General features: G+C 33.3%; 2 protein-coding genes across 12 annotated transcripts in view; both read right to left on the bottom strand.

The window, feature by feature from the left end:
• Positions 1-6,565, bottom strand: part of LOC143252204 (SLAIN motif-containing protein 2-like) — a 66,549-nt gene extending 59,984 nt beyond the window's left edge. For all 3 annotated transcript variants that reach the window (XM_076503972.1, XM_076503973.1, XM_076503974.1), the window contains exon 1: positions 6,101-6,565. In XM_076503972.1, coding sequence (XP_076360087.1) covers positions 6,101-6,420 — 320 coding nt within the window. In that variant the 5' untranslated portion in view covers positions 6,421-6,565. The remainder of the gene's footprint in view (positions 1-6,100) is intronic.
• Positions 6,566-15,016: 8,451 nt separating this feature from the next.
• The window catches only part of LOC143252203 (uncharacterized), a 41,184-nt gene continuing 32,857 nt past the window's right edge, over positions 15,017-23,343 (bottom strand). For all 9 annotated transcript variants that reach the window (XM_076503966.1, XM_076503962.1, XM_076503964.1 and 6 more), the window contains 2 exons: positions 19,937-20,050; positions 15,017-16,052 (listed from right to left, as the gene is read on the bottom strand). In XM_076503966.1, the coding sequence (XP_076360081.1) occupies positions 16,024-16,052; positions 19,937-20,050 (143 nt within the window). In that variant the 3' untranslated portion in view covers positions 15,017-16,023. The remainder of the gene's footprint in view (positions 16,053-19,936; positions 20,051-23,343) is intronic.

The raw sequence follows: 23,343 nt of genomic DNA, 5'->3' as shown, positions 1-23,343 counted from the left end.
AGGATATCGTGGAAAACGTGTCGAGGTTTTAGGAATACAATGAGCAGCTGCATGTGTAATACAGTCAGTTACCGCTGCTACACAGTCGTCTATTGATGGTTGATTTACGATGGCAGGATCAAGTTCTGTGAGAGCAGTGAAAGTGGACCAGTCTGCCTGATCCAGCTTCCACCGGGGCATGCGGGTAGGGTGGCATCGACCATGGCCAGTCTCTCTCAAAAGGATCGGAAAATGATCACTGCCTAGTGGATTACTGTCAACCCTCCATGAAAAATGGGAGAATAATGAAGGGGAGCAAACTGAGAGATCAATAGCGGTAAAGGACTGACTAGGTGCATGAAAGTAAGTGGAAGAACCAGCATTGAAAAGAGAAAGGTTGTGATCAGAGAGCATCCGCTCTACAGATCGGCCCCTCTCATCAATAATAGCAGTTCCCCAGAGGGGATGATGTCCATTAAAATCCCCTAGGATTAGAAATGGAGATGGCAACTGTTCAACGACAGCATCAAGATCTGATTGATCATATGTCTCTCCAGGGGACAGGTACAGAGAACAAACAGTGATGGTATGACCCAAGGAAACACGGATGGCTACAGCCTCCAAGTGTGTGTTGAGTGCCAAAGACAGGGTGGGCACGTGTTGATCAACCAACAGTGCCACCCCTCCATGTACTCGACCATCACACAACCTGTCATTTCTGTACAGAGAAAACTGCCGAATGGAGACAGTATCAGCAGTTTTGAGAAATGTTTCTTGTAAAGAAAGACAAACAGGATGGTAGGAAGCAATCAGCGTTTTGATATCATCCAGATTAGAACATAAACCTCAACAGTTCCATTGTATCAAGATGGCCATTTTTAAGAACGAGTAGGTGAAGTGGCTGGAGAACCCTTCGGTTTACGACCACGTCTTTTTTCTTTACTGTTTTAGTCGGAGGAGGTCTATCAACCTCCATGGATCCTGCTCTGGGTCGGGTGGGCAGGTTTTGTTATTGGAAGGGGAATCCAGTGACTGAGGACGCAAAACGAATAATTGTTTTGTCTCTTGTGGTGGGAGAAAAAGATGTATCAGAAAAAATGCCTGTATTTGAAACTGAAGGACGTGGATCTTGAGGTTTGTTGGAAGGTATGGGAGGAACAGAGATGGGTGTGGAAGTCGATTCATCAACCTTTTTAACCACGGAGATCAAAAGGCTTTTCATTTGTTTTGAAAACAATTCTCTTGGAGGCACAGAGAGATCTGTCTGCACTCCCACTGTAGTTGTGGAATGAAGTGCAGCAGCATATGTCGAGATGGAGTTGTGGACAGCAATTTCCGAGCCTCAGGATAACTAATGTTATGTGTTGTTTTCAAACGCTGCACCTCTTTTTCCTCCAACCATTTTGGGCAAGAATGAAAGTAAGAGGGGTGAGAACCATTGCAGTTTATGCAATGTGGGTTCATGTCACAGTCATAGGCATCGTGGTCCTTGCCTCCACAACGAGCACATGTCAGGGAACCACGACAAGATGTCTTTGAGTGGCGAATCTCTGACATTGGAAACATCGAAGAGGGTTTGGTATGTATGGCGAACCCTGCAAATGAGATAACCTGCCTTGATGGTGGCAGGTGCACGTGGTGAAGTAAATGTTAAAACGAGGGTATTTGTTGGCAGTGTAACTCCATCTTTGCGAGTGGAGATCGCCTCACTGCAGAAACTCCTTGAGTGGAGAGACCAGCGAGAACCTCTGACTCGGGAGCGTTCTTCAAATCCCTTTCAACAATAACTCCTCGTGAAGAATTCAAGGTAGCATGGGGTGTAACCTCAATAGGTATATCCCCAATTGCCTTTGAATTCAAGAGGAGTTCACTGTGTTGGGATGTGGATGTTTCACCAATATGTCACCAGATCGAAGTTTCTTTACTGACTTTAGAGAGCCAGCAAGTCCCTCTAGTCCCTTTTGAATAAAAAAAGGGGACATTTGCCCTAAAGGTTTTCCGAAGAGAATGTAATATAAGAAAATGAGGTGCGTGTGTTACTGATGTTGAAGATTGCTGTTCTGAGTATTCAAGGCGTGGTCGCTACCCATTGACTGGTTTTTTAGAATTTTATTTAAATTTTTGGAGGATCCATAGGAAAAGAAAAATTTCGGTACCCACTGACCCCACCCACCATGGAGCCCTACAAGGGGACGCACTACAAAGTCATGCAAGGACAATGCAGCAACGCCAGGGTTTCGTGAGCACTATACCCAAACACCAGCATCAGGCACAATGTCCACAACACCCATTGAAAACTTCCAACACTGGTACTTGGTTGACTCTAGCCCAAGTGGACCAGCCGATTGACCCAAGGGGGGCCACCCAAAGGCCGCCCGTCTACAGGAATTCGAGGCCAAAGTGGTGTGTTAGGGTTGGACCCCTAAACCACCAGGATCCTCTCCTCCCCTTCACGGGTCGCCACGCACAGCAAACACGTGGGTGGATGTTTAGATCCCAGAGAAGGTAACCAGATAGAACAGAACCTTCCCTGGGAGGTCCCTCACCACGTACAGGAATCCACACCGAGGGGTTTTTGAGATGAGAAAAATATTAAAATAGATATTATCTTAAATGATGTTGATGGCAAAGAACTTATTAAAGACTGAGATGTCTCAGCTTTTACATGTTCTCCTCTGTTCCTACAAGAGAATATGTTAGGCTACTATGAGCATTCTACAGGAAATTGTACAACTGGCCTGAATTGTGTGTAAATATACACAATTTCTTCGTTTTAAACTGAAATACGAGATAAAATACCAACACCAGACAGTTTTCTTCAGGGTTTCAAAGACAGATTTACAAACCTCTCATTTTTGGTAAGTCAATAGACAATGGAAGGATTGGAGATTTGCTAAAGTTGCTCTTACTTTTAAAGAGAACAATATGATATGTCTGGCAGAAAAAATCTGAGACTAACAAAATTAGTTAATGAAATGTAAAATTAAGAAAAAGCCAACATGGATTCACTGGAGACACACCTTGCATACTAATCTATTAAATGTTTTCAAGGATATTATTTGTTACCTAGATGACAGAAATCATCTTAGATTTTCAAACAATTTTTAACAAGGTACCACACAGAAGATTAGCTTAGAAAATATCATTAGTGCATTTAGCAGGGATTAGGTAAAAACAAGCTAATTGGAATGTAGGTGGTTGGATGAGACAGAAAAAGAGTGTCATTAAAAGGGCATTTACTGGGCTGCATAAGTTGATGGCCTTATTGACCCCAGCAGTCAATAGATCTAAAGCCCAAATAACCAATTATTAGCACTGCAAAGCAACTTAACAATCCAGTAGAGTTGATGTTCAAAACATGACACCCAGCCTTCTATAAAAACAAAACATTGGTAGTGCACATCAGCACACTACCTTGGTAATTGTGCACATAAAAATATTCATTCTGAAAAGGGAATAAAAAATTAGAACACTGGATGCAAGAGGTATCTACTAAGGATATATATATAAGAATATATATGAAAGCCTAAATTTAAAAAGTTAAAACTGACTGGTTTGATGAAAGACATGAGATACAAAAGTTCATGAGAGTTGATCAGACAGGATATCAGTAATTGAAAAAGGTATGTGAAGAAAAAAATGGCTGTGTATGTTAAAACTGGTAGGAAAGATTTCTTTAAATACACTGAAAAGCAAAATATAAGAATGGAAGTAAGGCCTGTGAGAAATGATGATTATGAGATGGCTAGGTTATTAAATTCCATTTTGTTTTTTTTCACTTTTCACTAATTTAATGAATATCACTAATCTTTTAAAGCCAATAAAAGGAAACGGGATTGAACAAGATGATTAATTACATTAGTTAGGAGCTTAAGAAAATACCAGTAAGTTAAAAAAAAATAATGAGGCTCCAGGACTAGAAAACATTTCCCCAAGAGTTTAGAACATGTGTAAAGTTTATTGTTATCGTAATAAATACAAGTCGAAAAGCCTTATCAATAACAAAGCACTGTATACATTGTTAATAAATTGTCAACTGAAGGAACTGTACAATCAGAATGTATTTAGTTTGGTCTTTTTAATTAACAGTGTATTAATCAGACTTTTGTTTTTAAGCGATAAAATACACAGTCGATTTATGTAGTGAAGTTTCATTCTGATATTTTTAAAAAGTTACAAGTGATTTCACAAACTGAGCAAGTTAAAATTAATTTTTGAAATTACTCTTTAATTCTTGTTAATAAAACTGATTGGAAAAATATTTTGAGCATCAAAAATAAAATTTGTACCAACTTAACTAGAGTCTGTGCATGATTTTGAAGAAAAGACTATGAATCAGTATGATTTGTAGTATTGGTATAAATCCATGATACAGACTGGGAAATATTTGCTTGGGAAGTAATATCAGTTGGTATAACAGTGTTTCCATAATACGAGCATGATATGGTGATTTTAGAACAGGTTTCGTAACAGTAATAGCATGACTGATACATTACAGTGGTTTCCATCTAGGTATCAACACATTTCAATGACAACATGAGACTCCTTGGGCCATCACAACTGTCCCATTCATTTACTCAAACATCCATCTGCCTACTGCCAACTATGACTTCCAAAGTACTTATCAAGCTCTCTCTTCAAATCTTCAAATCCTTTTAGATTTATCACACTGATTGCAGTCTATTCCCAAAGCTGACCACCTTGTTAGCAACAGAAAAGCTGCCTAATTTGCAGGTGGCTTCCACCAAGTCTAATTTTAAATCTGTTTTCCCTTGTTCTAGCACTCTTACCATTAAATATGGAAAAAGATGCAACAGTAATTTGCTTTTAATTTTTAACATTTAAAACATATCCCTATAAACCTTTTAACATAGTAAAATAATTTTGAGGACCTTAACTTGTTCTCATATAAGAATCTCTTCATCCAAAAAGTCATCCTTTTGTAGCCTTTCAATAAACCCTTTCCAACAGCTTAATATACTCCTCAAATAAAGTAAGAAAGCCACGACTGGACACAATTCTTTAAATGAGGCCTAATCAGATATTCATACAAAAAGTAACATTCTTTAACATATATACACAACTCAGAATCCTGCTTGCATCCACTGGAAAGTTTAAGACTGATCAATGAAAACACTAAGGATTTGCCATAATACAAATGAATTAATTTGCATCATAAGAGGTAATTATAGTTTAAGGTAGCTCATATGTATGATTTCATACTTAGCATAATTAAATGCTGTCTGTCTGTTACTTTCTCACTTTACAAATTATCCAAATCCTTTTGTAAAACAATAGAAGCAGTTTCACTGAACCAACTACATCCAAAAACCTGACATTTATATACACAAGCAGACATTAAGGACAAAAGGGGATCTGTTAACCCATCTATGCTGTTTTTCTAATGTACTGTTCACTAAAATGAAAAGAAAACAAAGCCAGTCCTTATGAATAAAATATTTGTCAAGTTTAATCATTAACACCTTTAATTTAACTGCATTACTTTTTCAATCCAGTGAACCAACTCACCTCCCACACCTACAGAGATAATTTTTTTAGCAAACCGTTCAGTTGGTACCCTGTCATATTCTATTTGAATATCCAGATGCATGCTTTATATAGCAAATTCACACCTTTAACCTCTTCTACGTAAGTAGCAAGATTTTTAAAGAACGTCAAAAGATTAGTAATGGAAGGCTTTATCCAAATGAAACTATGTTGGTTATCCAACACAATTTTAAACTCTGTAAATAAATTTGCAAAGCATCTTTTATCAAGTTTTGAAAAACATTTGCAATAGCGTAAGATTAATAAGCCTACAATTACCTGAATAGAAGAAAAGAAGAGTAGTAATATTAACCAACTTCCAATCTTCTGACGCCTGCCAACTCTTCAAATACTTACGACAAATACTAGAATACACTTTTGTTTCAACTGGGTTTCTCGTCACAATGAATAAACTTTATAACAAAGCTTTCACGGATCGGATGTTAGTATTAACTTAATACGAAAATAACAATTTTGCAAGACTAGGCTTAGGGTAATAATACTAATAGCAATACAAAGTAACAAAAATACATTTTGTTCTACAAATGTATCACTAATAATCGCGAAAACTTACCATGATTCTTCATCTGATAAATCTAACTCATCAAGAATTATAAAATCTCCCTCTTTGAAAGAACCCTCACGTCGTTTTGGTTTATCCGCTTTTTCGGTGTTTTTATTAAAAGAATGTTGGGTTTTATTTGTCCGTGAATCATTGGTTCGTCCCTCATTTTTACCTGGGCTTATTCGGTCCCGTGTCGGCGGTGTACGTTGGCGACAACGTAATTGTTGATTCTGTAATTCCAATTTTTTCACTAAATCTTGTAATTTTTTCACTTCTTCATGAGGATCGACACCCATTTGTGCCTCCTTCGTTATAACACTCATTCTCATTTAATTGTAATTTAACTTAAACAGTTCGATAAAACACGATAACTACCACCATCTCTCAACACACTTCGACTATTAGATTTAGCCTAACCCCTTCCAGGCTTTCGGTATTATCGGGTGTGTCTTTTTTGCCAGTCCGCTTTAACATCATCTGACGTCATCACTAGAAGTTGTTATACGACACAGAATATCAGTTTTAAATATTAAAAGAAAATTTAAAATTGAGACTCTTGTGGATATATAAATAAAATGTGTTTCTTAAATTTATCAGTTATGAATATATATCACTACTTGTTTATACCAACTCAATGGAGGAAATAATACTGAATTTCATACTTTCTTTTTTCAGAAAAAAAAGGCTATTTGATATTTTTCAATTCAAGTAACAACGAAACAAACCATTTTTGCTGTACGTTGGACAACATTCTCAATTTTGTTTATTTCATCTTTAGTACTATATATATTTTTATCAAATTTTCCTTGCTCTTATATGTACACGAGTGTTCCAAAATTTGAACTCATAGGTTCAAAGAGAATTATTTGTTTTCCTACCACAGTTATGTACTGCTTAAAATCTGTCACTCTCTAAAATTTTAGTGTCCAATATTCTGCAACTACTAAAAACAGTCCCTTTAATTAACCTCAATTAGCCTTTAAAAAGTTTCAGTTGTTTCACTCAAAGCAAATCTACAAACTCATTGCATTTTAGCAAATCCTTAACAAAAGAGCTTTCTTGGATATTTTGATCCTATGATATATTTTATGATGACCGGAAGTTTTGTCTAGCGGAATTTAATAGATTTTTTATAGTTTTACGAATTGATCAAACTATGTCTAATGCTTATAAATACTTAAAGTTCTAGATTATTAGTTATTTAAGATATATGTCTTGCTTGCAATTATACAAGATAATCATTTAAAGATATTCTTTACATTAGTGTATCTAAATTCTCCTTTCTTAGATTCATCTTCCTTTTCAGAACAAGTATGAAAAATCAATCTCAAGTTGAAACAGAACTGAGAGAATTGAGTATTATCATTTTGTGTCGTCACCTCGCGTCTTAAGCTATTTCTCAATTCTTGCAAAATAAAGTATAGTTACATATACAACAAACATACTCACACGTGTTTGTTGTACTTAGTAAGAGGAGGAGAGAATCCTGGTGCTTAAGAAGTGTCACCCTGATAGAAGAATTATATCAAGGATACTGCAACACATCATCCTGTAATTGATTGATTCCTGTAGACGGGCGGCATTGGAGTGGCTCCCCCAGGGGTCAATCGACTGGTCTTTTTCGACTAAGGTAAACTAAGTACCAATGTTGGACATTGTATCTGATGCTGGTGTTTGAGTATAGTGTCCACGAAACCCTGATGTAGTTTCACTGTTCTTTTTTGACATTGTAATGCATCCCATCGTATGGCTCCATGGTGGGTTGGGTCAGTGGACATTGAATGCTATATTTTTCCTATTGATCTCTCACAGACTGACAATTAAAAAGCATAAAAAGCTGTGATTAGAAAACGATCACGTTTGAAAAACACTAATTTGCAGTTACCACCCTACCCTGTTTCTTCATTTTTTTTCTGACAGACCTTTGGGGCAATTGTCTCACTTTTTCACCTAGAAGGGATTAGAAGAGTTTGCTGGCTCTTCAAAGTCAGTGAAAAACTTACATTTAAGTGACATTTTAGTCGAAATAGCTACAACAGGACACAATAATCTACTCCTGAAATCGAAGTCCAGTAGGATATATCTAGTGAGGTTACTCTCCATGCTACTTTGAATTCCTTCTGTGGGTAATTGGTGAGAGGAATGTAATTCACATCTCAAAGTTGGAGGTACTCACTGATTTCTCAAACCAAAGAATTTCAGCTGTGCGAAGTATCTCCATTCAAAGAGACAGAATTATATTGTATATCAATGCTTTTGTATTGACCTTTGCAGAGGTCAAAAACGTTTCACCCTGAAAATATTGTTAATTTCTAATATCTTTTATTAGATAATAGAAAAATATGTAAAACTATATGATTTTGGAATGCACTTGACGAAGTATGTTCAAATATTATCTCAAATCCTAATTCTAACACTAGATTTCGTAACTACCTGAACTTTTCATGATTTTAGTTACATTTTATCATAAAAAGTGTTGTGCACCTGTTGTAGTTTCTTCAATATTCTTATTCTAATTAGACTACAAAATGATCAACCAAGTTTTTGCAATAATCGAACGTAAAAATGAAACTCAAAATAACACAAAACAGTTTCACAAGTTAATATTTAGTCAGCATTCCCTTCGATTTCAGTACTGCTTCACATCGACATGGCACGCTTTCAATGAATTTTTGCGATATTCCCGAGTGATTGACTGCCATCCTTCTGTGAGCACTTCAGAAAGTTCATCTTCATGTTTGGCTTGCGATATTTAGTAAATCGGTTTAACTCAACCTATACATTTTCACTTAGATTGATATCAGGCAATTGACTTGGAAATTCTATAACATCAATTCTCATGTTTCTAAGACATCTTTTAATGAGTCCACAATTGCAAAGAAATTTGTTTGACAATTTTGTTGGCTAATTGGAATAAGAATGTTTAAGAAATTACAGCAGATGCACACTTTTTATGAGAATATGCAATTCACATCATGTCAAGTTCTGGTATTTACGAATGCAAGTGCTAAAATTAGAATTTGGGATCGTATTTGAACAGATCTCACCGAGTGCGTTCTAAAAACATATAGCTTTTGATATTTTTCTGTTTTATAATAAAATACAACGAACGACATTTTCAAGATGTTCCACTTTTTTTTCCACCACTAGTGTTTAACCACGTTTACCTGCCTCTATCAATGCGGGTTATCTCAACTGTATGGTGCGACCCTATATTCCTGATATTCTCAGATGTTTTCAGTGTCAACAGTTCGGACACTCTAAGACATCTTTTCGCGGTTAGTTGATGGGTACTCGTTGTAGAGGCAACGTTAATAACATCTACGAATATCAACTGGACCAAACGTGCATAAACTGTAGTGGTTCCCAACCATCATACTTCAGTTCTTGCCCTCATTGAATAAAGGAAAAAGAGGTACAGCAGTTGTAGACAGTCAATAACATTTCAGGCTCAGAAGTTGTTGTCCCTGTTACATCTTGGACATATGCTGTTGTACTCTGCTCCACTGCTACAGTGAGAATGCAGATGGATCTTTCCGTACCTCCCAAAGCACCTTTTTCTTACCCTGTAAAAAGTCTCTCTCTTACCCTCCATAAATGCAAGAGTTCACAAGTTTACATCTACTCCTTTTGCATCCAGTAACTACATCTTCATCGGCTCAGAGGTGCAGGACCATTATTTGGTCACGTCTTTATTCATTGAACGCTTCTTCTTTCAGAGAGAGATCTGCCCTATTACCCCATGTTAATTTCCATAGATCTCTTTCGACTAAAAAACACCGTATTGGTTGCAGAAAAAATAGTTATCCACCTAGTTCTCCTCCTTCTAAATAAAAATGATCACTTTGATACAGTGTGCATGTCGAGGTTTTCGCTCTAATTTAGATAACATTGAAGCCTTCATTAATTCCTATCATCCACGTGTATTTAGAGGAAACATTTTTCAGACCTGCCAATGTAGTCATCTTTCGGCAGCTTTCTTTATACCAAAATTACAAGTTGTGTGTTGGACGAATTCATGAAGGTGTGGCACTTCTGGTTGACAAGTACATACCCACCATGTCTGCATCACTCTGTGTGTTTTTGGAAGCTATGGCTGTTCGTATCTCTGTGGGTCGTATTTATATACTTGCATCCACCTAGTTAGTCCATTACTGCTATTGATAGTTGTATTTATTCACCCTCAATGTTGTTGTTTTTCATTTTTATTGAGGGTTGACAGTGACCCACACATTTTCTCAAGAGGAAACGATATTTTGAAGCCATAGAAAGTTGGAGTGAGGATAAAAATTTGAGAAGTTCATGGTACTAAAATTAAATAACAAATTTAAACAATAATAAAATTGAACAAATAATAAGAGATGTAATATCTTTTAATATTGGTTTGTTTGTTTGTTTGTTTGTTTTGGAATTTCGCACAAAGCTACTCGAGGGCTATCTGTGCTAGCCGTCCCTAATTTAGCAGTGTAAGGGAAGGCAGCTAGTCATCACCACCCACCGCCAACACTTGGGCTACTCTTTTACCAACGAAAAGTGGGATTGACCGTCACATTATAACGTTCCCACGGCTGGGATCTAATATTGGAGATTTATTATTATTACTGTCAGTACAATAATTAACTTTTTCACGTTGTGTTATTTAAATACCATCATTGAATGTATCTAAGCTTGTGTGTTTGTTAGTTGTTTCCTTAATACAGGAATGTAAATAGGCTGTTCCGGGATATATTTTATTACTACAATAACATAACACAGACTAGCATTTACATAAAAATCTGCGGTTTTATACTCATGTTATTCATTGATAAAACAATTATTACGAAAAATGTCAGTTTTAAAAGTGACGGTAGCGACATCGTCTCTATATTTATAAATATATAGTGACAACATGTAACAGTTGCATCGTTGTATTTTACTTGCTGAAGCAATAGAGACGCTCCATGGAAGACGTAGTGTGTACAACTATACCTACGTGGGTTACGAGAAAGTGCAATTAGTACTAAAGAAATGACCAAGCGAATTGTGTAACTAAAGTGACAGCAACTGAGTAATTTTTCATAATCAATTCTATTGTTAAGGCCCCGTGGACAGAGATGCTCGACTCGTAATTTGTGGGTCGCGTATTCGAATCTAAGTCTCCCAAACATGATCGTTCTTTCAGCTGTAGGGCATTATAAGTGACGGTCAATCCCTCTATCCATTGGTGAAAGAGTAATCCAAGATTTGTCGGTGATAACTATTTTTCTTCCTTCTTATCTTTTGCTGCTCTCGTGTGGCTTTGCGCGAAATTCATAAAAAACAAACTTTCTGAAAAAATAAATAAAATAAAAAAACTTTATCAGCTGAGGAGGATAACTTCAAATGTCACATCCTTGCACTCACGAAACTTATTGATAATTTATTTTTCGATGAAATAAGGTTTGAGTCCCATATACATATATATCACAAATTGACGATAAAAGTATCTGGTGAGTTTGAGCATGTTTGATGTCATTGGGATTCGAAACTACAACCCTCAGGTTACGATTTGAGCGCCCTAACCCCCTGGTTTAGGATCCTGGAAGCGAATGGTAACTCCATATATATACATTCTCACAAATATCATTATGAAGAAAACTACTTTAAGACCCCTAAGTAGCTCAGCTGTAAGTATGAAGGCTTATAACGCTAAAAACTGACTTTTGATATCAGTTGTAAACATAGATAAACAGCTTATCTTTATTCTTAATTACAAACAACTTTAAGTTATTTAAGACGATACTACCAGCACTCACAAAAATCACAAACTGACAAGAGCTATAGATTTTAGTTACGAGAAGAATACAACATACGAGGGCTGTTCAAAAAATACGCGGATTGACGTCATAAAACAAAATGTACTTTATTTAGAAGTTACAGGTCTGGGACCCCTTCAAAGTACTCTCCTCCCCAACGCACACACTTATCCAAACGGTGTTTCCACTTGTTGAAACAGTCCTGGTACGCTTCTTTTGTAATGTCCTCCAGCTCCTTCGTCGCATTTGCCTTAATCTCGGGAATCGTCTCAAATCTTCTTCCTTTCAAGGATCTTTTGAGTTTGGGGAACAAGAAAAAATCGCAAGGAGCAAGGTCAGGTGAGTAGGGGGGATGGGGAAGAACAGTGATCGAGAGTTTGGCCAAAAACTCACGAGTTCTGAGGCACAAATTTCGCAGCAGCGCGGTGCATCTTCAATTTTTCGGTCAAAATCTCGTAACAAGATCCAACTGATATCCCACACTCTTCATCAAGCTTCTTGACAGTCAAACGTCGATTTGCCTGCACCAGGGTGTTGATTTTTCGACGTGTGGGTCGTCAGTTGACGTGGAAGGACGTCCAGGACGCTCATCATCTTCAATGGACTGTCGACCATCCTTAAAACGTTCATACCACTTGAAACATGCCGTACGCTTCATAGCAACATCACCGTAAGTTGTGTTAAGCATAGCAAAAGTTACAGTCGCAGATTTTCCAAGTTTAACACAAAATTTCACAGCAAGTCGTTGCTTCTTCAGGTCATTCATTCTGAAATCCGCCAAACGAAAACATCGCACTTCACTTAAAACCGTGTAGCTAATACACAAATGAAGATATCTGCAATCGGGAAATGGCGTCGTAATCAGCTGATCTGTGCGAACCTAGTGGATTCCCCTGGAACCAACTGGAGCCGCGCAATTCAAACAGTCCGCGTATTTTTTGAACAGACCTCGTAGATTTTATTTGCACCACATTCACGCATCAGTCTCTAAGTGATGTCACATATATTTTGGACACACTGAAATTGCTAAATGATAATTGCAATAATTACCAGTAAAAGAAGAGAATTGTTAGCAAACGTAGTTTGTGAACAGTTCACTCGCACAGAAGCGACAATGATAGCTTTAGCTGTTGGAAAAATGGTAACGTTGTAGTGCTCGATAACACCCATGTCTAACACAAAACTTTCGCCCTTTTATATTGGCTTGGCGGTTAAGGCCCTCGACTCGTAATCCGAGGATCGCGTGTTCGAATCCCCATCGCACCAAAGACGCTCGCCTTTTCAGTCGTGGGGGCGTTATGATGTTACGGTCAATCCCACTATTCGTTGGTGAAAGAGTAGCTGAAGAGGTGGTAGTAATTGATGACTAGCTACCTTCCCTCTAGTCTTACACTGCTAAATTAGGGACGGCTAGCGCAGATAGCCCTCGTGTAGCTTTATGCGAAATTCAAACCCTTCTATATTTAATTTGTCTTTTTTAGTTTTCGTGCAGATTTTCTTAATGCAACATAGAGTTGTTGCTTTACTTAGGTAAAGGTTTTAATGGCTAAAAATTATTACTTTGGCCCTGTGTCTGTTTTTTCGCGGAATGACGAGCTTATCACAAGAAGTGAAATAATTTACTTGTGCGAATTATATTTCCTCCCCTACTAATGTTCTTCAGCACTTTTGATGTTTTTTTCTTTGAATTTGAGAGAGAAACAAGAAATTTCTGTCTGGCATGGACGGTGTTTATTTAAAGCCTTCCTTCACCCCAGCAGAATGCAGACGCCAGGCAGTAAATAAAGCACTTAACAAAAAATAATTTTTACTTATTTGATCACGTGTGTTTGTGTTTCTTCTCCTTACAGTCTGTCCTGAACTTATTCTATTCATAACGTTACCAGATCCTGCATTCTTGAGGTTACATTGAAACTTACGAGTTAGACATCAGTAGAACTAAAACCATTCTTCTAACAATTAGTGCTGTTAATTTAATAATTTAGCGCACAAGAGAACTACTCTTCAATTGGATTTGAGCCTGTGACCAATGGAGACAGAGGATAAAACTGTAAACACTGGTTTCTAAATAAGTATGCCTTTCGCCAGAGACTATTCGAGGGGACGCACCTCGTTTTCTGATAGGCCAAGTTGTTATAAAAAAATTATGTGTCAATAACAATCTCTCTATGTATTAATAAATAATTTAAGAGAAATGCGATTGCCCTGCAACTCCTCTTACGCATTTATAGCTGGATCTGTTCAAAATAGTTTTAATCAATAGAAATTATTCGGAATGTGTCAAAAGTGTTATTTTTCCTTTAAAATGCATAATTTCATAGCTCCAGTGTAGACTAAATACAGAACAATCAGTGGTGTGTTCACTAAGTACTGCTTATAGGATTTCTCCAGTTTTCTCTTTCATTCCATAGGATGGACATACAGTATGTACTTTTAATCATTACTGGCATATTTGGGACAAAAAAGTTTGAGGAAAGTCTTCTCTTGGGTAGTAATTTAGATTAACATTAAGGTTAGTATGAACTTATATCACACACAATATTATGTTATAGCTTTTTTTAAAATTTTATTTGAGTGAGTCACTGCAGCTGATCTGTATTTAATGGTACTAATGCTAATCGTTTCATTTTTTCCCCGAAATGAATATGAATTATTTTATTAGATAAAATATACATTTTATTTCGTTAGTGGGACCTTAAGTTTCTATAGCTTTCACTTAAACTTGCAACACTTTCATAATAGTACTGAAAAACTTGTGCACATAAAAATACTCAGCTAAAAACATAACTTGTTAAAACAAGATGGAGAATATATAGTCCATATGTATCGTTGTTTAGAAAGTGATACGAGTTGGAAAAGCTCATAGTACAATGACAATGAAATGTGTGCATGTGGCAAAACAAATTTTTATATTTAAGTACAGCTTGAACCAATATTTTTACTTGCTTTTCAAAGGGTACAATAGATGTTTCAAAAGCACATTTTCTTTTAAATATGTTTATTATTATTCTATTGTACAAAACAGTAATGTAGTCCTTATGAAAAATGTGTCATAGAACATTTCAAAGTATTAGATTAACCAAGCTATAACTCATTGCATATTAAAACTGCATGTGTAAAATACAAGTATTTAATTAAATACAGTCTGGAACAAATATATATAATTTTTATTTCAAGTGAAAAGGGTCAACAAGACAAACATTTTTCAGAATAGATACATGAATAAATTGTATAAAAATCAATACAAAATGTTGTTCCCTATATTTGTTTTACATTAAATCATATTTAATAATCGTTATATATTTTTTTCATTTTAAATGGAATATAATTGCTATGATTTTTCAATTCCACATTTGTCTATTAAAGACTGAAAATATTAGTTCTATTTATTAGTATCAGATATCTTTGCAGTAGTTGAAGCATTATAGAAAATGAATAAAAGCACACCTAAACATCAAAGCCGATGTTTACTTTCCTTAATCGTGAAATACTGTTGAACATCAGTAAGTTCAAGTGCCAGGGACTTTGGAAATCTTCTGAAGATAGAGTATTGAGGTAGCCAATCTAGGACCCTAACCTTACTTTTGATCCATAATAAAAATAGGGTATTTAAGAGAATATATGTTTTAAGAAACTGATGGGACAGAATTCCAATTTCAGCATTATTCGTATACTAAAAGTAAACAAGTCTAACATAACAATGTCCAATGGTAATACATTATGACCCTTGTAATTATATGTATTGAACATTATTAACAAAAACAAGAAATGTTGGATTACTGGATGGATACAAAGGAGTGAAATTACAAAACAAAACATGTTTGTGTATAGTTATAAACCTTAAATATGAACAGTTTTCACAAGCTTGTTCTTATTTCATTTATTGAGACTTAAAATGAAAAGTGCATTTAGTAAGATTACTGGTTAGTTAAACACTAGTAATTTATGATTTTTTTTATGTTTAATAAACAGAAGGATTTGCATTAGTGGAGATTAGAAGTTTAAATTTTGCTAGAGTATTTTATCATTATTTTCTTCAGAATTATGCAATTTTTTCAAATTTTGGCAGAACCTATAAAGTTAATTTTTGCTTTCTTTCCGAGACTCATTGTGAGACAGTTGAGATTCTCTTGCAAGAGAACAGCAACCTAGGTTAATCTAGTTGCTGGCTTTTTCTTGGTCAATCACTAAAAAGAGAAACAATAAAATTATTAACAGATTATAGAATATTTACACATCCAAATGAAAATTTGGATTTACATCTGTACCAACTTTAATGTTCAAAGACTTCAAATAACCATATAAATAAATACATAAATTATTAGTCACATGTTTTTACTAATTTTTCTTTACTGATTTTGTGAATGGTTTCCATTCTTTAAGCATTAATATAATGTAAAGGAGATAAAACTAGTTTGTTGACATTAAATACTGTACATTAGTTATGTTTACAGTATGTGGAGCAACTGAACAATTATGAACAAAAAACTGCTGTTCTATAAACTACAATACCAGAGATAAAGTTATATTAACCTAGTTTGTTGGTTCAGAATCTACAAAATCACAGAAATACCAAACAAGATTAACAACGACGTTGCTACAGATGCTTAAAGTAAACAAACATACAACACACTTTCTGTATTATAATCAACAGGTCCTAAACAAATTTTCCCATTAACATTTTTAACCCTATAGAAATGAAAACTGCTAACTACACACCTCTCCAAAATCTTAAATAATGACCTGATGTTAAAACATTTTGTAATGTTAAAAACAAATTAGATAATTTTATCTATTTATTATTATTATTAGTTTTATAGGTATATACAATTCTTTTATTGATATTTGTTTTCATTTTAGTTGGATAACTAACATTCAACATCAAGAATTTAGTACATGACCATGATGACATGTAAACATGTCATTTGCTGTCAGTTTTTTTTTTTTTAATCCAACCCAATTATTTACAAACTGAAATCAAACTAACAATTTTATTTCAAAATAATAATAATAATTACTGTTTGGAACTAACTCCGATATACTCAAGCCTTACTGTGCCAATAAAATTAAGTTTGTGTCCCCACTTGTGCTGCATATTTTTGCATGTTAACATAACTCACACAATAGTAATTATGAATAAATTTATTAGAATTATTTGGGCATTTTAATGAAATATGCACAAGAAGACTGGATTGAAGGCTTTTAGTGAGTACAATATAAAGGATAATCTGGCAGCATTTGTTTTTGAATCCATAGGATAGTTTAGAAATAAATACTTCATTTTACTTAATTTAATAAAAATAATATATAAAATTTCCATGTTTTTATACGTCATAAGAGTAAAGAGATTACTGAACCAGAATAAAAAAAACTTCACAATTATAACCATTGACAAGTTAATATTAATAGCAGACCAGCTGATGGAAGATGTTTACCATCAAACTCATTTATGGAATATGCAACTAAATCATATTCAAAAACCTTTGTGAAAAAAAAAGGAAAAGAAAAAAATTCGTATATATGGACTTACTGCAACCTTTTATTCAATGTTTTGAAAGTAATACATTTATTTTCTATAAAATTGTCCCTATGTATATAATGATACAATGTCTACTTAGAGTTTGCAAGAGTTGTCCACATTACTGTAGATTTAGTCCTAAAAACTAATAAATACTAATAACAGTAATAACAAAAATATACACATTAAAAAAAATGGGGAGCAAGAAAACAGGGACAAAGAAAATTTTACCAAAGACTGTTGGGGTATTATATTTCAAACAAGCACTGTGCCAGCTTTAAAATAATACTACTTTAAATAAGATGAACAAGTTTTTGATTACAGGGCAGAATGAAAAACATTAAAATTGAAAAATGGTACAAAATCAGTGTACAAAATGACCTTTGACTTTTTCCAGAATGTGCACAACCTCGACTGACATTTATAGCAAATCTACTATTGTACATTTTTGTTCTTAAAGCAGTTTTCCTACATATACTGAAAAGCAAACAAAGATTTATGTGTAAAAAGATATATAACTTAAGCCCAAAACAGAGTGAAAACATTGAATAGTTAAATATTGTTACTTCAAACTTTAATTGATGGGGGGTTGAAAAGCCAAAACCTCACTTATATTACACATGCAAGTCAACAGTAAACATGACATGGCATTTATAGCAAGAACTTTTGATTTATCTCCACACGTACCTTAATTAAAGTTCAGAATAATGTTAATGTTCTTAAAGAATTTAAATGAGGTAGCATTTTATGTTAAGAAAATCTTAAAGATAAAACAAGTTTTAAAAAATGACAATAAAACAAAATTACTTTCAAAATACACAAAGCAGTAATGGACAAAGCTAATGCTTGTACTTTCAATATATGTAAAAACAGTAATTCTTTTATATTTGATTTTTTTTTTATTGTGTGGTGAATAGATATGATAAATAGACTGGAAATTTCGTTTGTGAACGGATTAAGATAAATCTCACGAGTCAACAGATTAACAACCCTCTTTAGTTAATCTAAATGTGACAGAATCAAATGTTCTCTTGTGCACTGCATTGGTTAAAACAAAAATTAATATAAAATAATGAAAAATTAAATTTCATATAAAAAATTTGTTGTAATTAATCAATTTCATAAAAACAGAAAGAGCCAAAGATGAAAATGTAACAGTAAAAATAAACAAATTATTATTAATAAAATCACTAGAAACAATAGGAAGTTGTTCATTTCTATTTGAGGGAAATCTAAAGATTCATGTTGGTCAATTAACAAGACTTTAAATGATTTAGCATCTTTTCTACATTGTCATAGAATCAAAACACCATGTTTTAAAGCTGTAATCGAGAGAAGTGTAACTGATTCAATAACTGTTGCTTTAAACATTGCACATACTGGTACTATGGACTCCTAGACTAAGTTTGAAGAATTTAGAGTTCAAATGATAGATTAACAGAAGAGAAATTTGATAATGTTTTAGACTAAGTTGTCTGAGTAAGTATTGTGAGTACGGATATTCTGCCAAAAAAAAGTTGAAGCAATTACCCTTGATATTTTTCTGAATTTAGTTTTTGTAAAAGTACCAGGAATTTTAGGCCCAAAATTTCAAAATTGTTGATTAAAATTTAGCAAAATTGGAGACACTAACACCAAGTTAAAATCAAAATGACAGCATTTTGTGTAATAGAGTTGATAGTATGAAAGGGAAAGCATCTACAATATAGCCTTAAATGAGATAAATATTGCTGACAAGGAATCTAAGACTAAGAGAAATCAGATATAATAGCATACAAATATGGTCTTTATATAGGCATCAAGCAGAATCATGACTATATATTCAGTTCATAGTAGCAGCAATTTGTTAAGTCCAAAGGTTTATTGGAAGTAAATTAATTTTAACTAAAACAAAAAAAATTCCATTATTTTTCTGATTTTGACCTTTTCCATATTATGAAACAGGTTAAATGAGCAAAAATTTTCTTTACATGAAATATGGTTACCTATTTTACATTATTCATTTCCATCATTCATTTTATAATTTAAATTTATTATTGTCCAGTAACTACAGAGATATCGTAATCAATGTTTCACACTAAACAATATTTTAATCTTAATATTGTTACTTAGCAACATATATTTTGCAATGTTTTAATAAAAGTTTCTTTTGTACACGAAAATCCACTTGTTAAAGGTCACAGTAAAGAGGTCAAAGGCTTGCAAAATAATAAAAAGAAAACAAACAAAAAGTTAACTGAACTATTTGTTTAATAGCCCTCTGCAGTGTTCTTAACCTGATTACTGGGCAGTAACATGTTATTTTTGTTATTAAAGAACTAATACAATTTGGTATTTTTATTATCAATTTACTGTTATAAAAGAAGATTTTAACATTCTGCTAAAGTGCTTAATCACAGAATATAAGGTGATTTAATTTTTTTTATTAAACAAAGCTAAATGAGAATGAAAGTTAAGCCTGAAAACTTTACAGCAAACAACTTTTTGTTTAATATGGTTTTTCTTTATGTTTGGTGAATTATTCCCAATTTTACTAAATAAAACTTGTCTTACCATCTTTGGTTGGTAATGGATTTTTCACTTCCGTTTCTGCATGCTTCATTTTAGTAGTATCAAAACCCTTGATCCCTTCTAGCAGCTGCTGTTGGCCTTTTTCTTGTTCAATCTCTAAATAAGTTTTAAAAAATGAAGATATAAACTGTAAGAAAAATAATTTAACCAACTGAACAAAATACATTTGGTAATACAAATGAGATTGAGCCATCAAAAAATACTAAAATATGTTAATTCCATAATAAATTAGATATTTTCAAACTGATACAAACTAATAAGTTAGTTTGTTCTTTTTGGAACAAAACAAACATTGCAATTGCGAATAGCACGAGTTAAAATAAAGTAATAGCTTTTTTGTTAAGTATGAAAACAATTTTTTGCATAAAAACTATATAGTGTATATACACAATGCATGTAAATTTGTACTTAAAGGAATAACAAACAAAACAGCAGAGATAAGCTAACAGCTGGGCATAGCAGGTTTTGTTAGGGCTGTAATAAAGAAAGTAGTAGCATCAATTATTTAGCTGCTTTCAGATTTTGCATACTGATTAAAGGAAATATTCCATCTCAAAATTGAGTTAAAACTTGTTTTTGAAAGTAGTGAAATAAACGCAGAGGTTCCATAACACAATTTATAACACAAATCCAACTAAAAATTCTCAAAAACAAAAATGAGCTATCCCATTGAGTTCTTTTGAATGTTTATAGTGGAAAAATATTGATTAGTATAATATTTTTCTATATTTTACAATGTAGAGTGTTATGCTTTAGAGAGAAAGAATATATTTGACACTTGATTATTTGTGTTTTTAATAACTTGAACAATTTTCTAAACATTTATTGGTACTGCATATGCATTTTTATTGCATTATTTTACCTGGGAGTAAAAACATTTAGTTATTGTGTTATCTAAATGAAACAGCATTTCTGTAGAAGAACCCAAGCATTTGAATAAAACAATTAGATTAATTGGCTGATTGTTCGAATGTGTACTCTGCTAAGTTAGAATATTATATTCTTACCCATGGATACAATCTGTTTGACTTTAGCCATTAATTCTTAATCTGTATAAGAAATTCTATTGAAACTAGTTATGTTTAAAGAGAACTAAAATCTTTGCTCTATTAATTTATTTTCAAGGGCTTGGATATTCATAAGTTATTCATAACATTAGAAAATTACACTATAACTACAACCAAGTTAAGGTTTGCCCTTGAACTTATATCAAGAAACAATGATGAGCTAAATATGATGCACAAATGATCTAATTTAACACTTGCTCGAATGATTCCAAAGAATCATAAAACTATTAACTGGGCTTAAGTACAACAAACACTGGTTATAATGTAATATATCCTAATCAGGACTAGAACCAAGAACAATTATTCTTCACTCTGACAGTAACAAAACTTTACGCAAAGTGATTATAACAGTCGTGTAAAAATGTGTGTACAAAAAAATCCAATTTGATTTTTTTTTCCAAATAAAAGCCCTAACTTAATTAGAAGAGCAATTTCTTACATCTTGACCCTTAAAAAATTCTTGTTTTAGTTCTAATACAAACCTAATGTTTAAATGGCAAGTGGGATGTGTTAAATATCTTCATTAAAACAAGGATAATTTAAAATGATGTTTTCTGCAAAAATAACTTATCACTGTGCATTGCTTTGTTATTAAAACAAATGATATACACTACTACATAGTTAGTAATTAACTAAAGTGTAGAAACATTTCTTAATAGGAAAAAGTTAACTTTTATAATACAAAATAACAATCCAATAACGTGAGTGCTTTCAAAATGTGGAACTTAGTTATTTAGGGACAGACTGTACGAGTTTAGTACAAACAAATATGTCTACTCACATACCAAATCTGAAACAAATATTTCAGTAATTACTGTACCAAAATAGACTAGGTAAGCTCTTAGACAAGAAAAGATTGAAAACAAGAAATTTAAAAGATTGTTAGAATAAACTTTAGCTCACAAAGGTAACAAAGCAGAAATAAAAACAATGTCACTCAGAAAAATTAAACACAAACTGTGTTATGCCAATCAAGAAAATGGGGAGGGAGCTAGTTGTACCATTACAAGTGGATAGAAGTCAAAATATGTACACATTTAGAAATGATGCAAAACTAATGAGGTATCAAGACTGGTGCAGCAATTACTAAAATTGTTTTAGCAATGCTAAGAGCAGTCAACAATAGCTACAGTCTTGTGTGAGAAGGTGAGACCACATCAAAATTTGAATTTTGGCTCATTTTTGTGCTTTCAAACTGATGCTTTACAAATTAACTGAGCAAAGAGTTTCAAACTCCAATAAAATTAAAATTCTGTCCAACTTCATTATCAGGTACACATACCACCTGTTTGAAATATCTTTACAGTCAAACCCAAGATTATCTATACTAAGAAGCTAAACTCTTCTTTATGCAATTGTAACAGTTATCTAATACACTAACCTTAAAGCAATATTAGGCAATTTCACTTTCTTATCCCAATACTCTTTTTGCAACAAGTTGTAATATTTGTCTGTATGAGCATATAGGTGTTATGTATACATCAAAATTGTAATGATTATGCTCAAATCGTAATGGTTGGAATCTATTTCACATTTATCATTTATTAAAATGATTTTTGATTGTTTTTCGAACTAAAAGAACTAAAAATGCTTAGAATGACAACAGCACAAAAAACAAAGTTATTTACTAAACATTAACTACACAGGCTTATCAGCATTCTGAAATTTAAAAAAATATATAAACTAGAGGATATAATGAAAAGTATAAATCTCATGAGTAAAGAAAGTCACATTACACCAAGTTTAAACAGGTTTAATAAAATATTAGCAAGTCTCTTTCCACTGTACCAAGTTTAATTTAATACAATAAGCATGACTATTTACTTGTAAGCTTTGTTTTTTTACTTTAAGAATATTGATTAAATAACCTGTGTAATTTTGAAATAATTAGAAGAGTTTTGTGCTGATGCAAAATTAATACTATTTTGAATTAAATTAATATTTACACCTAATAGATCTGTTAAATCTGTAACAATACAAGTTCTAATATTTTAACCTGCTTAGGTCAACATCAGGTTATTTAATACCGATATCAGCTGCCTCAGCTATAGATTTACTTCAGGTGGGTTCCTCAGCAGCATGAGTCAGTTAAATTATGAAATATATTCTAATTACTAAAAACTTAAAGTTCATTTAAAAATAAAATGCATTTAAACTATATCTAAGCTCTTTCTTTCACTTGTTGAAAGTTTTTCACCCCTATAGGATAATCATCATTACTTGAAGTAAATGTTTGGTTCTGTAGCTATATATTTATACATTAACAATGAAAAACCACCACCAAAGCCACTAGTTTTTGAAGTATGCCAGTAACCATCACCA

This window comes from Tachypleus tridentatus, chromosome 6, assembly GCF_004210375.1.
Source record: "Tachypleus tridentatus isolate NWPU-2018 chromosome 6, ASM421037v1, whole genome shotgun sequence".
NCBI lineage: Eukaryota > Metazoa > Arthropoda > Merostomata > Xiphosura > Limulidae > Tachypleus > Tachypleus tridentatus.
This window is presented reverse-complemented; position numbering and strand designations above follow the sequence as displayed.